Genomic DNA, 15,172 nt, shown 5'->3' with positions numbered 1-15,172 from the left:
ATAGTATTTTGAGATGTGTTTAAAGTATAGTATTTAAAAAAAAACAACTATATATATATCTCTCTCTCCAGTATCTTTAACTCTCACACACAAGGGAGACCCAGAATTCATGTTTCTATGTGGTCAGATACAGCGTATTTGAGGGGAAGACAACCACAGGTTAAACGGAAGGTTTGCTTAGAAGAGGTGCACGCTGGTCCATTGCCCTTGCTCACGTGACCTTCGATGGTGAGTAAAGTAGCTGCACAAGTAGTACCCGCCGTCCGTGTCGGTTAGGAAAGGCGCCGGACGTTCAGGGGGTGGAGTCGGCGTCTACCCATGAGGCAGCGCGCGCAGTTATATACCCCTCCCCGGGACTGAGGTGCCAGTTCTGCGCTGGAAGTCTCCGCGGGAGTCGCTGTTGCTGAGGCGTTTCCCCGGGGTTTTCGCGCTCCTCCTCCTTCTCCGCACCCCAGTCAGGCCGATCTGCTCTGCTGTCGGTAAGCGTTCCCCGCCCCCGCCTGTGCCGCGCGGAAGCAGGCAGTGGTTCTGTGGAGCGGCCGAGGCAGCGTTCCCCAGAGGGCGGTTCTGAGGGCGGCGGGCTGAGGGTCTGTAAGCCGGCGCGGGTAGACGGGGGTGCGGGGGAGGGGACAGGCTTGGCGGCGCGGTAGCTGGTGGGCCACCATCTTGCGCCGGGCCCTGAAGGGGGAGGGTTTTCTGGAGGTAGAGCCTGGCGGGCCGCGGCGGGCTGTAGCTTCGCGGGCCGCGGCGGCTGCGGCCGCCTTCTCACCTGCGGAGTCTTGCCGGTCTGTTTCCCATCAGGTTTTGGCTTTTCTTTCTGGCGGCAACTCCCCTTGGTCTTTCGTACGGTCGATACCGCTGTTTGACGGAGACCCGCCCACCCTCAAGTCTCTTCAGTCAAACGAAAACAGACTTGAGGGGCTTCCGAACTTTCCGGCGTCAGAGATCCTGCGACCCCTTCTTTCTGCCCAGGTTCCCTCCACACAGGGGACCGGTCGTTCCATGCCCACAACCTTGTTCTGGCCAAAGGGACTTCCCTTCTCTGTCACAGAAATCGTGCTCCAATCCGTTATTGTCTAGAGGATAAGAGCCCTGAGGAGAAACGTGGAGTTAAATCCACTATTTTTCTAACAGGGAAGTTTGCAGATTTTACTTAAAGGGATGGAACAAATTATGCTGAGGTAGAATCCTGCTCTAGAGGTGGAGGGAGTTCCTCTCAACTTCTCTCAGGTTTTCATGCTTTTTAAGGAGAAATTCGAGAGGAAAATGTAAAGTGAACCAGCTTCTGCAAGCACGGGAGACCTTCCAAGGGATTCTCTTTGTTTGGTGGAGTTTTTTTAAATCTGCGACCTTAAATTTTTTTACTATTGTTTTCAGGTTTGGACTATGAGTTGTAATGTCTTTTAGTGCCACTGAACATAAAATAGAAACCTAGAAGTAGAGTTTTAAACTGTAAAAGTCTGCTCTTAGTATTTGTGAGGTGTCCTGGTTTGGGGGTTACTGTGTAAACTCAGTCCCTTTAAGTGGAAACTTTACTTAGCCTACAAAGGCAGTGATTTGCTTATAAAATTAGGGCTGTGTACCTTTGATGTTTCTACAGCACTGTAAATTCCATTATAATCGTATTTTGCGTTTGCTTATTTCATTGGTAGCACCCCTTTTGAGATGGGCTGGAGGGTGTTGATAGAACTGTTTGAAGATGAGGGAACAGCCTCAAGGACAGAACTTAACTGAGGTCGTGCCTGGGAAGTGATAGAACCAATTCTTAAACCTAGGCTTTCTGACCCTCATCCAGTGTTCAATTTGTTATATTATGTCTCACTTTGTATGAGAGTGAGGTGGTCACGGAGAATAAGCAAGGAGGCTCACTTAAAAATTTTAAAAAGTTTTAATCAATTCCCATTTCCTTTGTATTTTTTCCTTTTCCTTTGTATTTTTATTAAGACTTTTTTTTTTTTTTTTTTGGAGACGGAGTCTCGCTCTGTTGCTCAGTCTGGAGTGCAGTGGCGCCATCTTGGCTCACTGCAACCTCCGCCTTCCAGGTTCAAGTGATTCACCTACCTCAGCCTCTCGTAGTTGGGATTACAGGTGCCCACCACCACGCCCGGCTAATTTTTTTTTCTTTCTTTCTTTCTTTTTTTTTTATTTTTTAGTAGAGACGGGGCTTCACCATATTGGTCGGGCAGTTCTCAAACGCCTGAGCTCAAGTGATCCGCCCGCTTCAGCTTCCCAAAGTGCTAGGATTACAGGCGTGATCCACTACACCCAGCGGTTTTTCAACTTTTTAATACTTTAATGTTATTTCCAAGCATGTTGAAAAGTTGAAGAATAATCTATTGGAAAAGTTCTTAGGTTGAATAACTTCAAATTTCAGTTTTCCTGTTCGACCTATTTTCTCTAGTTAGATTTTCTAGTTTAGTCTGGCTTTTGCAGTCCAGTGTTTTACTACTCAGCCTTGTCTTTTTTTTAGTAGGGGAGAGGAGAACAAGGGGAAGGGGATATACAATCCTGTACCCTCCTCTCCCATTTGTTTTCTTTTCTTTATTCAAGAGGATGTTTAGAACCATACCAAGAATTTTTTGTTGCTGTTCTCCTAACTAGGCAGGTGAAATGCCTAAACAGAATGGCAATTTTTGAAAATAGAAAGTAAACTATAGTTTTAAGTGACGGGATATTGGAAAGTTATATAGAAAACATTTTGTTATCCAAAAGTAACTTTTTCCAAGATCATAAATATTTATCACTTATGTTTACTAATTAGATACATAACCCTAAATATTTTTTCTGTGTCTTCCTGCTTCAGAGAGAAACTTAAAAATACTTGGTTTTGGCCCGGGGCGGTGGCTCATACCTGTAATCCTAGTACTTTGGGAGGCCGAGGCAGATTACGTGAGGTCAGGAGTTAGAGGCCAGCCTGGCCAACATGGTGAAACTCTGTCTCTACTAAAAATACAAAAATTTTCTGGGCATGGTGGTGGGCACCTGTAATACCAGGTACTTGGGAGGCTGAGGCAGGAGAATCACTTCAACCTGGGAGGTGGAGGCTGCAGTGAGCCAAGATTGTGCCACTGCACTCCAGCCTAGGTGACAGAGCGAGAATCCATCTCAAAAATAAATAAATAAAAACTTAGTTTTCAGTCAGTTTGTCTTAAGTAATGATTCAAAAAGAATTTATTTCCTCCGGTTTTGCTTTGTTTTGAGACGATGTCTGTCTTGCTCTGTCACCTAGGCTGGAGTGCAGTGGTACTATCTCGGCTCACTACAGCCTCTGCCTCCTGGGTTCAAGCGATTCTCCTGCCTCAGCCTCCTAAGTAGCTGGGACTACAGGCGTGCACCACCATACCCAGCTAATTTTTTTTTTAGTAGATGGGGTTTCACCATGTTGGCCAGTCTGGTTTCAAACTCCTAACCTCAGGTGATCTGCACGCCTTGGCCTCCCAAAGTACTGGGATCACAGGCATGAGCCACCACGTACCGCCTTCCTCTGTAATTTCAATCAAAAATATATGTCTAGAATTTTTTTCCCAGTGCTCTGCATGTTCAGAGAAACATCACTAGTAATGAACAGTAGAAATTACCCCTGACAGTATAGTGTTTGTGTAGACTTTATTCATTCACTGCAAAGTAGTTTTTTTTTTTTTTTTTTAGCAGTATTTCTTTTTTTTTTCTTTTTTTTTGGTTTACTTTTTTATTGGCAAATGATAATTGTATGTTTATGGGGTACAGTGTGATGTTTTGATATATGTATGCAGTATTGAAAGAATCAGGCTAACTCACATAGCCATCACCTTACCAATTTATCATTTTATTATGAGAATATTAAAACTCAATTTTAGCAATTTTGAAATATACAATACATTATTAATATTAACTGTGGTCACATTGTAGTGCAATAGATAACTAAAACTTATTCCTCCAGTCTAATTAAACTTTGTACCCTGGGATCAACATCTTCCTTTTCCCCATCTGTTCCACCCCGGAACTCTCCCAAGCCTCTGGTAACTATCTTTCTACCCTCTGTTTCTATGAGATAAAGTTTTTTAGATTCCACATGTAAGTGAGATCATACAGTATTTTTCCCCAGAGACTGATAAGAGAATCCAGCTGCCTTTTATTAAGATAAATATTAAAAACATTTGCAAAAATGTAAATCAATATTACTTTTCTCATTAGATTTTTTTTTAATTATTAGAAGTATTTTTATTAACTTGTAATGGGCTTGTAAATATTTTAAATTAAAGCATTGAAATAATTTCTAATATGGGAAATACCAATGCATATAAATACAAAGCTAATTGGCGTTCTCAATAAGTTTTAAGTGAGAAGAAATCCTGGGACAAAAGAGTTTGAGAACTGATGTGATGCAGTTTATGATACCATTCTAATTGAGCTCTTTATGTGAACTAGATTTGTTTGTTTTTTTAAGTGCTCGTACTCATCAACTTATGGTATGACTTCGGGTAAAGAAGGAGAAGTTGAGAAAAATAGTGCAAAGTACTGTTAAAGAATATTTCATGTGCTTTATTTAATTTTCACAGTAGTACTGTGAGGAAGGTATTACTGTTTTCGTTTTACAGATAGAAAAACTAAGGCTTGCAGAGGTTATGTAAACTTCCTATAAATTTGGCAACCAGGAAGTGGTAGACCAGAAATTCCCACTCAGGTTTTCAGTCCATATGTCCAGTGTTCCCATCATTGCACTTATTTGATATTTTCCCTGGTGGATAAGTTTTGCTCCTATAAAAAGCAAATTAATAATACATACTTCTTGAGATTACTTTAGGAATTAGTGATTATAGAATATCTTATGAAACTTACATAAAATATTTACTATACAGATTGGCTTCAAAAGGCCAGTAATTGTACATTAGTGTTTTCCCCATGTTATATCTTTTTTGTTTTTTATTTTTTTGAGATGGAGTCTCGCTGTGTTGCCCAGGCTGGAGTGCAGTGGTGCAATCTCGGCTCACAGCAATCTCTGCCTCCTGGGTTCAAGTGATTCTCCTGCCTCAGCCTTCCAAGTAGCTGGGACTAGAGGTGCGCCACCACACCCGGCTAAGTTTTGTATTTTTAGTAGAGATGGGGTTTCACCATATTGGCCAGGCTGGTCTCGAACTCCTGACCTCATGATCCACTTGCCTGGACCTCCCAAAGTTCTGGGATTACAGGTGTGAGCCACTGTGCTTGGCTATCTTTTACATATGAAAGATAATAAAAACTTATGCCTATAAAGTCTTTACCTTGTATATAAAGTAAAATTTATTTGTAGAAAGTATATTTTATTATAGTGCCCTATCCAAAAACTGTCATAAAAGTAAATGTTTTAAAATATAGGCAAACTTTGCAAAGTATTGTACTAATGAGTTTCAAATCTTAGTGTAAACTTATTTTCTACAAATAGATGAAGTATGAAAATTAACAGAGACAAAAGTTGAAAATGAATAAATTAGGATGAAAATAATAAAGTTATAAAATGTCTTCTTAAAATGTACCCGGACTTCATGTGTTCAGGCTTTCAGAAAAAAAGATAATTTGCACAATATAAAAACTTGGACAAAGAAAAAATGGAGAGCTTCTGTTTTCTTTCTGAATTGTATGTAATTTGTTCCCAAAACCTACTTTGGAAGTTTGAATCATTTAGATGCCAGTGAAATTGTCTAAGGAACCGGGGTATAATCCAGTGTTTCTTGCTTTGAAGTACTATACCAATTACTTCTTGTTATAAGAAAAACATTTCACAGACACCCCTGAACTTAAAATGTTTGAAATATTCTTAGAGTTCTTACACAACCATAAACAAAGCCGTCAAGTAAAACTACAAAACCATTGCCATTTGAATCAACTTTTATATATTGAGTGAATGTGTATTTTGCTGAAACAGAGTCACTGCCTATTTCTATTGAGTTTTCCATACCTATAATTCATACTTATTATATATAATAGCAAGGTTTTTTTATTTGAACCGTTTCAGTACCTTCGTTTCTATAGCTAACAATATTGTCATTGCTCTTCATTTAGTGCAAATACATTATTTAGGCATATAAGGTGGTCACCCAGGGAATCCCCAGAGTAGGCTTATGTTAATTTTTTTAGATAGCAAAAATTAGCAAAACAAAAAGAATTATATTGTTATAGAGCTCTCTTGCACAATCTGTAATTTATCTATTTTCCTGAGAAGCCTGTTGACCCTGGTTTGAAAAATGGGGTAACATTGATGAGTTTATCAATAGTCTTAAACACAGTTGCCGGAAACCTAGCTCAAAGTAGATTAAACCAAAAATGAGTAATTTTTTTCTCTCTTAACTGAAAAGCTTTAGGATAATTTGCTTCAGGCATGGCTAGCTTCAGGTGTTTAGATGGTATCATCAGGACTTGAATGTTTACCTACACTCCTTTTCTCTCTCTACTCCAGAATCTTACAGCTTTGCTCTCTGTTAGATTCTTTTTTGGTACTCTTTCTCCACATTACTCCCAAGCTTATATCCTACCAGCTTATTATTTTCTTGATCGCATTATTGAGATACAATTCATATAGAATATAATTTACTCATTTGAAGTGTGCAATTCAATGGTTTTAGTGTTTTCACAGTTGTGCAAGTAGCACCACAGTTAACTTTAGAATATTTTCATCACCCTAGTAAGAAACCTTGTACCCATTAACAGTCACTTCCCATTTCCCACCAACCCTCCCAACCATATGCAGCCACTACTCTACTTTCTGTCTATGGATTTGCCATTTCTGGACATTTCATATCAATGAAATCATATGCGGTCTTTTGACCGTCTTCCTTCACTTAGTATAATGTTCTCAAGTCTCATCCGTATTATAACATGTATCAGTGCTTCGTTCCTTTTTATTGCCAAATAGTATTCAGTTGTATGGATATATCACATTTTGTTTATCCATTCTTGAACTGATGGGTATTTGAGTTGTTTCCACTTTTTGGCTATTGTGAATAATGCTGCTATGAACATTTATGTGCAAATTTTTGTGTGGACATATGTTTTCAATTGTCTGTCTCTAGGAGTATAATTGCTGGGTCATGTGATAACTCTGTTTAACGTTGTGAGGAACTGTCAAAGTGTTTTCCGCAGTGGCTGCACCATTTCATATTCCCACCAGCAGTGTATAAGAGTTCCAATTTCTCGGCCGGGCGCAGTGGCTCACGCCTGTAACCCAGCACTTTGGGAGGCCAAGGTGGGCGGATCACAAGGTCAAGAGATGGAGACCATCCTGGCCAACATGGTGAAACCCCGTCTGTACTAAAAAATACAAACATTAGCTGGGCATGGTGGTGCACGCCTGTAGTCCCAGCTACTCGGGAGGCTGAGGCAGGAGAAATACTTGAACCCGGGAGGTGGAGGTTGCAGTGAGCCGAAATTGCGCCACTGCACCCCAGCCTGGCGACAGAGCAAGACTGTCTAAAAAAAAAAAAAAAAAGTTCCAGTTTCTCTACATTCGTGCCAACACTTGTGATTATTTATCTTGATTCTAGCCATCCTAGTGGTTATAAAGTGACATCCATTAACTATTTAAATGTTTTTTATTGCGGCAAAATACATATACTATTTACCTTTTTTTTTTTTTTTTTTTTTTTTTTTGAGATGTCTCGCTCTGTCACCCAGGCTGTAGTGCAGTCGTGTGATCTCAGCTCACTGAAACCTTCGCCTCCCAGGTTCAAGCAATCTCTTGCCTTAGCCTCCTGAGTAGCTGGGATTACAGGCACACACCACTACGTCTGGCTAATTTTTGTATTTTTAGTACAGACGGGGTTTCACCATGTTGGTCAGGCTGGTCTCAAACTCCTGACCTCGTGATCTGCCCACTTTGGCCTCCCAAAGTGCTGGGATTACAGGCATGAGCCACTGCGCCCGGCCCTATTTACCATTTTAACTATGTTAATCTATTATTTTTAACTTTTTGTAGAGCAAAGTCTTTTAAAACATAGTTGAATTTTGGGTATATAAAAGCTGAAAGAAAAAATAAGTAGGAATTATTCATACAGGCAGTCTTCAAAAAAATGAATGGTTGGTGTTCAATAGGTGTTTCATAAGTCAGTTTTCAGAATTCATTTTTTCCCGCAGAAGAACAGTGTTAACATGGACATAGTATCCCCACCCGAATCAGTAGCTGAAATATAGAATGTTCTTTCCTCTTTTGTCTGTTTTGATGCCAACTCTGAGTTGCAGAACCTAGAGACCCTCTGGAGTTGCTATTAAAGGAGTTCTAAGATTCCCACTGCATATCTTTGCTGGATATTCCATTTCTCTGGCAGCCGACTGAATCCCCCATACAATTCCTTCCCTACCACCAAAATTCTGATGTGGTGACTTTAGGGTTTTTGTGATGATAATTTTAGAAGGCTTCAATACTTCCCCAAAGGAATCCGTGAAATTTTATGTATTTGTTTATTTTTAAAACTGGAACTAAGTATGGTAGTATTCTTTTGATGTGTTGTCCCGTAGCAATTCCATGGCTGCACAATCCACTACAGTAGCCACTAACCACTTGTGGTTTTTGAGCACTTGAAATGTGGCTAGAGTGACTGAGGAGCTGGATTTTTTTTTTTTTTTTTTTGAGACATAGTCTCCCTCTATTGCCCAGGCTGGAATGCAGTGGTGCAATCCGGGCTCACTGCAACCTCTGCTTCCTGGGTTCAAGCGATTCTCCTGCCTCAGCCTCCCGAGTAGGTGGAACTACAGGCACGCGCCACCACACCTGGCTAGTTTTCTTTTATATTCAGTAGAGATGGGGTTTCACCATATTGGCCAGGCTGGTCTTGAACTCTTGACCCCGTGATCCACCCACCTCCACCTCCCAAAGTGCTGGGATTACAGATGTGAGCCACTGTGCCTGGCCTGGATTTTTATTTTTTAATAAAGCTGAAGTAGCCACATGTGGCTAGTGATTACCTCATTGGACAGCACAGCTTTGGACTGAAGTTACCACTCGGCATCCAAAGATAGCCAGCTTTTTAGAGTGTTTATGAACATACCAATTGAGACTCCTTAGGGGCTGCATTGGGCCTCACAAGCTATCTCTATAACCATAGGCAGTAGATATGACTTGTTTATATAGACTACTTGTACATTTAGTGATCATTTTAGGATGGTTATGCCAATAAATATTTTATATGATCATTTAATTGAAGTGTTAAGCCAGGCACAGTGATGTGCACCTGTAGTCCTAGTTACTTAGAAGGCTGAAGTAGGAGGATCACTTGGCCCCAAGAGTTCAAGGCCGTATGGTATGTGATGATCAGTGGTGCCTGTGAATAGCCACTGGCAACATAGCCTGGGCAACATAGCGAGAGACCTTGTCTCTAAAAAATAAAAATTAAAAAAAAACTAGTGTATGTATTAAACATATCAAACTCAAAAGGTAGGTTTTTTGTAGGAGAAAAAGACTAAATTTGTATGCATTTAATTTAACAAAATTCACACTAGTAGACATCTTTATTTTAGAGGGTGGAAAACAGACCTAGCTTACTGTCTTGTCTGGAGTCATATGGTGAGTGTGCTGGAGATCAAAATGAAACTCAAAGATTTTGGATCTCAGGTTTCATGTTTCAAAACTTGGTGTTAAAGTGACTCATAACAGTGATTGATGTCATGTGTTGGTACTTAGGTGACCTTGCAACTTGATGGATGACGACAAAACTTTTCAACCAAAAAGTAAGTATTTCTGCTGTCGTGGATACCAATAGACATGTTTTTTATACTGTAAACCTTTCTTCAAAAGAAAAGATTGGAGACAGAAGTGGGCACATTTTCTTAAAAGCAAATATTTAGTTATTTATTTTTAAGACAGATTCTCACTCTGTCAGCCAGACTGGAATGAAGTGGCATGATCTCAGCTCACAGCAACCTCTGCCTCCTGGGTTCAAGTCTCTTGAAGGGAGGGAGTAAAGGAGAGAAAGAGGTAGAGATAGGTGTGTATGTGTGGGCACGTGCACGTTCCTATAATATACTCCCTGTTTTTTCAAGCTAAAAAATTGAAAGCATGTACTTACAGTTGTTTAGCTGTTTTTCTAATAATTCCTTCCACATTTCTTCATTTTTAAAACTCATATATACATACAGTTGTCTCTTGAATCATCAAGTTTTGCCATTACCTAGTGATTTTCTATCAAGGAAGATGAGGATTTTAGTTTTCTTAAAATTTTCCCTCTTTTTAAGCATCTCTCAATGTAGTTATAGCTCAATTTTTAAGTGAACCATATTCGATGATTTTATGATAACTATAATAAATAGTGTTCACAGGTGAGCATGGTACTTGTTAATATATTATGATGGATAAGTTTTCTTTTTTCTCTTCCTTTTTTTATATATTGCTCAATTAAAATTTTTCATTTTATAAATTAGCAAAGTTTATTAAAACCTATAGCCACTCACACCCTTCCAGAGCATCTTTCTTTTTCTTTATTTTCTGAGACAGAGCCTCACGCTGTCACCCAGGCTGGAGTGCAGTGGTGTGATCTCAGCTCAGTGCACCTCCACCTCCCGGGTTCTAGCGATTCTCATGCTTCAGTCTCCCACCTAGTTAGGATTAAAGACCTGAGCCACCATGCACCACAAATTTTTGTATTTTTGTTTTCAGTAGATACGGGATTTTGCCATGTGGGCGACGCTGGTCTCACACTCCTGACCTCAAGCCTGCCTCAGCCTCCCAAAGTGCTGGGATTAAGATTGTGAGCTACTGTGCCCAGCCATATCCATCATCCCCTTTTTTTCTTGAGACGATGTCTCCGACTATCACCCAGGCTAGAGTGCAGTTGCACGATCTTGGCTCACTGCACCTCCTCCTCCTGGGTTTCAGCAATTTTTGTGCCTCCACCTCCTGTGTAGCTGGGAATGCAGGGGTATCCCACCACCATGCCCAGCCCCATGGCCTCTTAATTCACTTTTCCTATATTGTGAAACTTGTCAGGTTATCTAACAATTTAAAGTTTAATATTTTGGAGGATTGGCAGGTCTCTTGGGAGTGGTATTCTCCTGCACTGTTCTGGCTTGTTGCTCTAGGCCTGCTGCACAGCTATTGCCCTGGGACTTTGTTTTTATATTGTGCTGAATGTCATATTTTCTGCATCCTTAGATGTTTTCCTTCTTAAATCTGGTTTTGGTGGATTCTTTCTGAGAAAGGGTGAATGAGAGGGAAATGTTGTATAATATTGCTGGTCTTTATTCTTATTTATTTATTTATTTATTTATTAGAGATAAGGCCTTATCCTGTTGCCTAGACTGGTGTGCAGTGGCACCTTCATGGCTCCGGTGATTCTCCCACCTCAGCCTTCCTAGTAGCTGGGACTAGAGGTGCACGCCACCATGCCTGCCTAAGCTGTTCTTTATTCTTGTTTGTTTGTTTGTTATGAGACAGTCTCACTCTGTCACCTAGGCTGGAGTGCAGTGGCAGGGCCCTATCTTGGCTCACTGCAACCACCACCTCCCAGGTTGAGGCGATTTTCATGCCTCTGCCTCCTAAGCAGCTGAAATTACTGGTTGCGTGCCGCCATACTCAGCTAATTTTTGTATTTTTGGTAGGGACAGTGTCTCATCATCTTGTCCAGGCTGGTCTTGAACTACTGGCCTCAAGTGATCCACCCGCCTCGGCCTCCCAAAGTGCCGGCATTACAGGCCTGGGCCACTGCACCCCAACCACCTGGCCCTTATTCTTGATGAAAGAATATGTACCTTATGCTTGAAGAAAAGATTGGCTGAATATAGAACTCTAAACGGAAAATTGTTTTTATTAAGACTTTCTAAAGCATTATTTTCACTTTCTCCTCCAATACAATTTTAAAGTATTTTCTTTATTTCCAGTATTCTGAAATTCCATACTATGTCCCTGTAGTGTAGTTTTTACTCTTGATCATTGTGCCGGCTGCTAGTGGGCCCTTTCATTCTGGAGATTTATATCCATAAGAACTAGGAATTTTTCTTGTATTTTCCTTTGATTACTTCTCTCCTTTTTCTCTTATTTTTTCCTGGAGCTTTTGTTAGGTGCATTTTGTACCTTTAAAATTGATTTTTCTACCAATCTTGTTTTCTGTGTTTATATATTTTTGTCTTTTGGTTCCACATTTACTCAACTTTGGCATTTGACGTGGGTTTTTTTTTTTTTTTTAACTGAATTTTGGCTGTATTTATATAATATTCTTCTCTCTCTAAAGATGCTAATCGTATCCTATCATTGTCTCTTGCTCTCTGTATTATCTCTGTCTTCTTTTTTTTTAACTTTTAAGTTCAGGGATACGTGTGCAGGTTTGTTATGGGTAAACTCATGAATTGGGGGTTTGTTGTACAGATTATTTCGTCACTCAGGTGTTAAGCCTAGTATGCATGAGTTATTTTTCCTGATTCTCTCCCTCCTCCCACCCTCTACCCTCAAGTACACCAGCATCTGTTGTTCCCCTCTTAGTATCTGTTGTGTTCTCATCATTTAGCTCCTGCTTACAAGTAAGAACACATGGTATTAGGTTTTCTGTTCCTGTGTTAGTTTCCTAAGGATAATGGCCTCCAGTGCCATCCATGTTCCTGCAAAGGACATGACGTTGCTCTTTTTTATGACTGCATAGTACTCCATGGTGTATATGTACCACATTTGCTTCATCCAGTCTACCACTGATGGGCATTTGGTTTGATTCCATGTCTTTGCTCCTGTGAATAGTGCTACAGTGAACATATGTATAGATGTGTCTTTTTGATAGAACAGTTTACATTCCTTTGGGTATATACCCAGTAATAGGATCACTGAGTCTAATGGTAGTTTTGTTTTTAGCACTTTGAGGAATTGCCACACTGTCTTCCATGGTAGTTTAGTTTACACTCCCACCAACAATGTATAAGTGTTCCTTTTTCTCTGAAACCTCCCCGACATCTTTTTTTTTTTTTTTTTGCTTTTAAATAATAGCCATTCCAACAGGTAAGAAATTATATCTCAGTGTGGTTTTGATTTGCATTTCTCTAATCATCAGTGATGTGCTTTTTTTCATGTGCCTGTTGGCTGCATGTAGTCATCTTCTGATAAGCAGCTGTTCATATCCACTGCCCACTTTTTAATGGGATTGTTTGTTTTTTTCTTGTAAATTTGTTTAAGTTCCTTATAGTTGCTGGATATTAGCCCTTTTTCAGCTGCCCAGTTTGCAAAATTATTCTCCCATCTGTAGGTTGTCTGTTTACTCTGTCTATAGTTTCTTTTGCTGTACAGAAGCGCTTTCACATAATTAGAGCCCATTTGTCAATTTTTGCTTTTGTTGCAATTGCCTTTCACGTCTTTGCCATGAAGTCTTTGCCCATTCCTATGTCCACAATGGTATTACCTAGGCTGCCTTCCAGGGTTTTTATAGTTTTTAGTTTTACACTGAAGTCTTTGATACATCTTGAGATGATTTTTGTGTATGATATAAGGAAGGGGTCCAGTTTCAGTCTCCTGCATGTGGCTAGTCAGTTACCCAGCACCATTTATCGAATAGGGAGTCTTCTCCCCATTGCATGTTTTGTCATCTTTGTCGAACATCAGAGGTTGTAGGTGTGTGGCCTTATTTCTGGGCTCTCTATTCTGTTCCATTGGTTTATATGTGTGTTTTTGTGCTAGAACCATGCTGTTTTGGTTATTGTAGGCCTGTACAGTTTAGAGGCAGGTAGCATTGATGCCTTCATCTTTGTTCTTTGGGCTTAGGTTTGCCTTGGCTATCCAGGCCTTTTTGGGTTCCATATGAATTTTAAAATAGCTTTTTCTAGTTCTATGAAGAATGTCATTAGTAATTTGATAAGCATATCATTCAATCTATAAATTGCTTTGAGCAGTATGCCATTTTAACGATATTGATTCTTTCTACTCATGATCATAGAATGTTTTTCCATGTATTTGTGCCATCTCTGATTTCTTTCAGCAGTGTTTTGTAATTCTCATTGAAGAGATCTTTAACTTCCCTGGTTAGCTCTATTCCTAGATATTTTACTCTTTTTGTGGCTATCATGAATGGGATTGTGTTCCTGATTTGGCTCTTAGCTTGACTGTTGTTGGTGTACAGGAATGTCGGTGATTTTTGTATGTCAGTTTTGTATCCTGAGACTTTGCTGAAGTTGTTTATCAGCTTAAGGAACTTTGTGCTGAGACTATGGGGTTTTCTAAATATTGGCTCATGCTGTCTGCAAACAGGGATAGTTTGACTTCCGCTCTTCCTATTTGTATGCCTTCTATTTCTTTTTCTTGCCTAATCACTCTGGCCAGGACTTCCAATACTGTGTTGAATAGGAATGGTAAGAGGACATCCTTGCCTTGTGCCGGTTTTCCAGCAGAGTGCTTCCAGCTTGTGCCCATTCCATGTGATGTTACCTGTGGGCTTGTCATAGATGGCTCTTACCATTTTGAGGTATGTTCCTTCAATACCTAGTTGATTGAGGTTTTTTTTTTTTTTTAAAAGACAAAGTCTTGCTCTGTTGCCAGGTTTGAGTGCAATGGTGCAGTCTCGGCTCACTGCAACCTCTCTGCCTCCCATGTTCAAGTGATTTTCCTACCTCAGCCTCCTAAGTAGCTGGGACTACAGGCGGCCGCCACCACACCCAGCTAATATTTGTATTTTTAGTAGAGATGGGGTTTCACCATGCTGACCAGGATGGTCTCTTTGTTTTGTTTGTTTCGTTTTGTTTTTTTAGGATTTGGGATAGCTGCCCATCACTGAGGTCTCAATGTCTTGACCTTGTGATCCACCCACCTCGGCCTCCCAAAGTGCTGGGATTACAGGCATGAGCCACCGTTCCCAGCCATTTATTGAGAATTTTTAACACAAAGGGGCGTTGAATTTTATCGATAGCCTTTACTGCGTCTATTGAGATAATCAGGTAGTTTTTGTCCTTAGTTCTGTTTACATGATAAATTGCATTTATTGATTTGCATGTATTGAATGCAACTTTTTTTTGTTTTGTTTTGTTTTGTTTTTTTTGAGACGGAGTTTCGCTCTTGTTACCCAGGCTGCAGTGCAATGGCCCGATCTCGGCTCACCGCAACTTCTGCCTCCTGGGTTCAGGCAGTTCTCCTGCCTCAGCATCCTGAGTAGCTGGGATTACAGGCACGCACCACCATGCCCAGCTAATGGTTTGTATTTTTAGTAGAGATGGGGTTTCACCATGTTGACCAGGATGGTCTCGATCTCTTGACCTCGTGATCCAC

At 40.3% G+C, this 15,172-nt stretch overlaps 1 protein-coding gene across 5 annotated transcripts in view; it reads left to right on the top strand.

Annotated features, from left to right (window-relative positions):
• Positions 1–356: 356 nt before the first annotated feature.
• The window catches only part of ZNF280C (zinc finger protein 280C), a 64,470-nt gene continuing 49,654 nt past the window's right edge, over positions 357–15,172 (top strand). The window contains exons 1-2 of one of the 5 annotated variants that reach the window (XM_032260188.1): positions 357–479; positions 9,629–9,675. In XM_032260188.1, coding sequence (XP_032116079.1) covers positions 9,645–9,675 — 31 coding nt within the window. In that variant the 5' untranslated portion in view covers positions 357–479; positions 9,629–9,644. Of the gene's footprint in view, positions 480–521; positions 588–8,833; positions 9,676–9,885; positions 9,933–15,172 lie in introns of those variants that run through there. The other 4 variants (XM_032260190.1, XM_032260191.1, XM_032260189.1 and 1 more) reach the window with 4 other exon arrangements.

Source organism: Sapajus apella, unplaced genomic scaffold (genome assembly GCF_009761245.1).
Source record: "Sapajus apella isolate SASKATOON/1434 unplaced genomic scaffold, GSC_monkey_1.0 scaffold115, whole genome shotgun sequence".
Lineage (NCBI taxonomy): Eukaryota > Metazoa > Chordata > Mammalia > Primates > Cebidae > Sapajus > Sapajus apella.
This window is presented reverse-complemented; position numbering and strand designations above follow the sequence as displayed.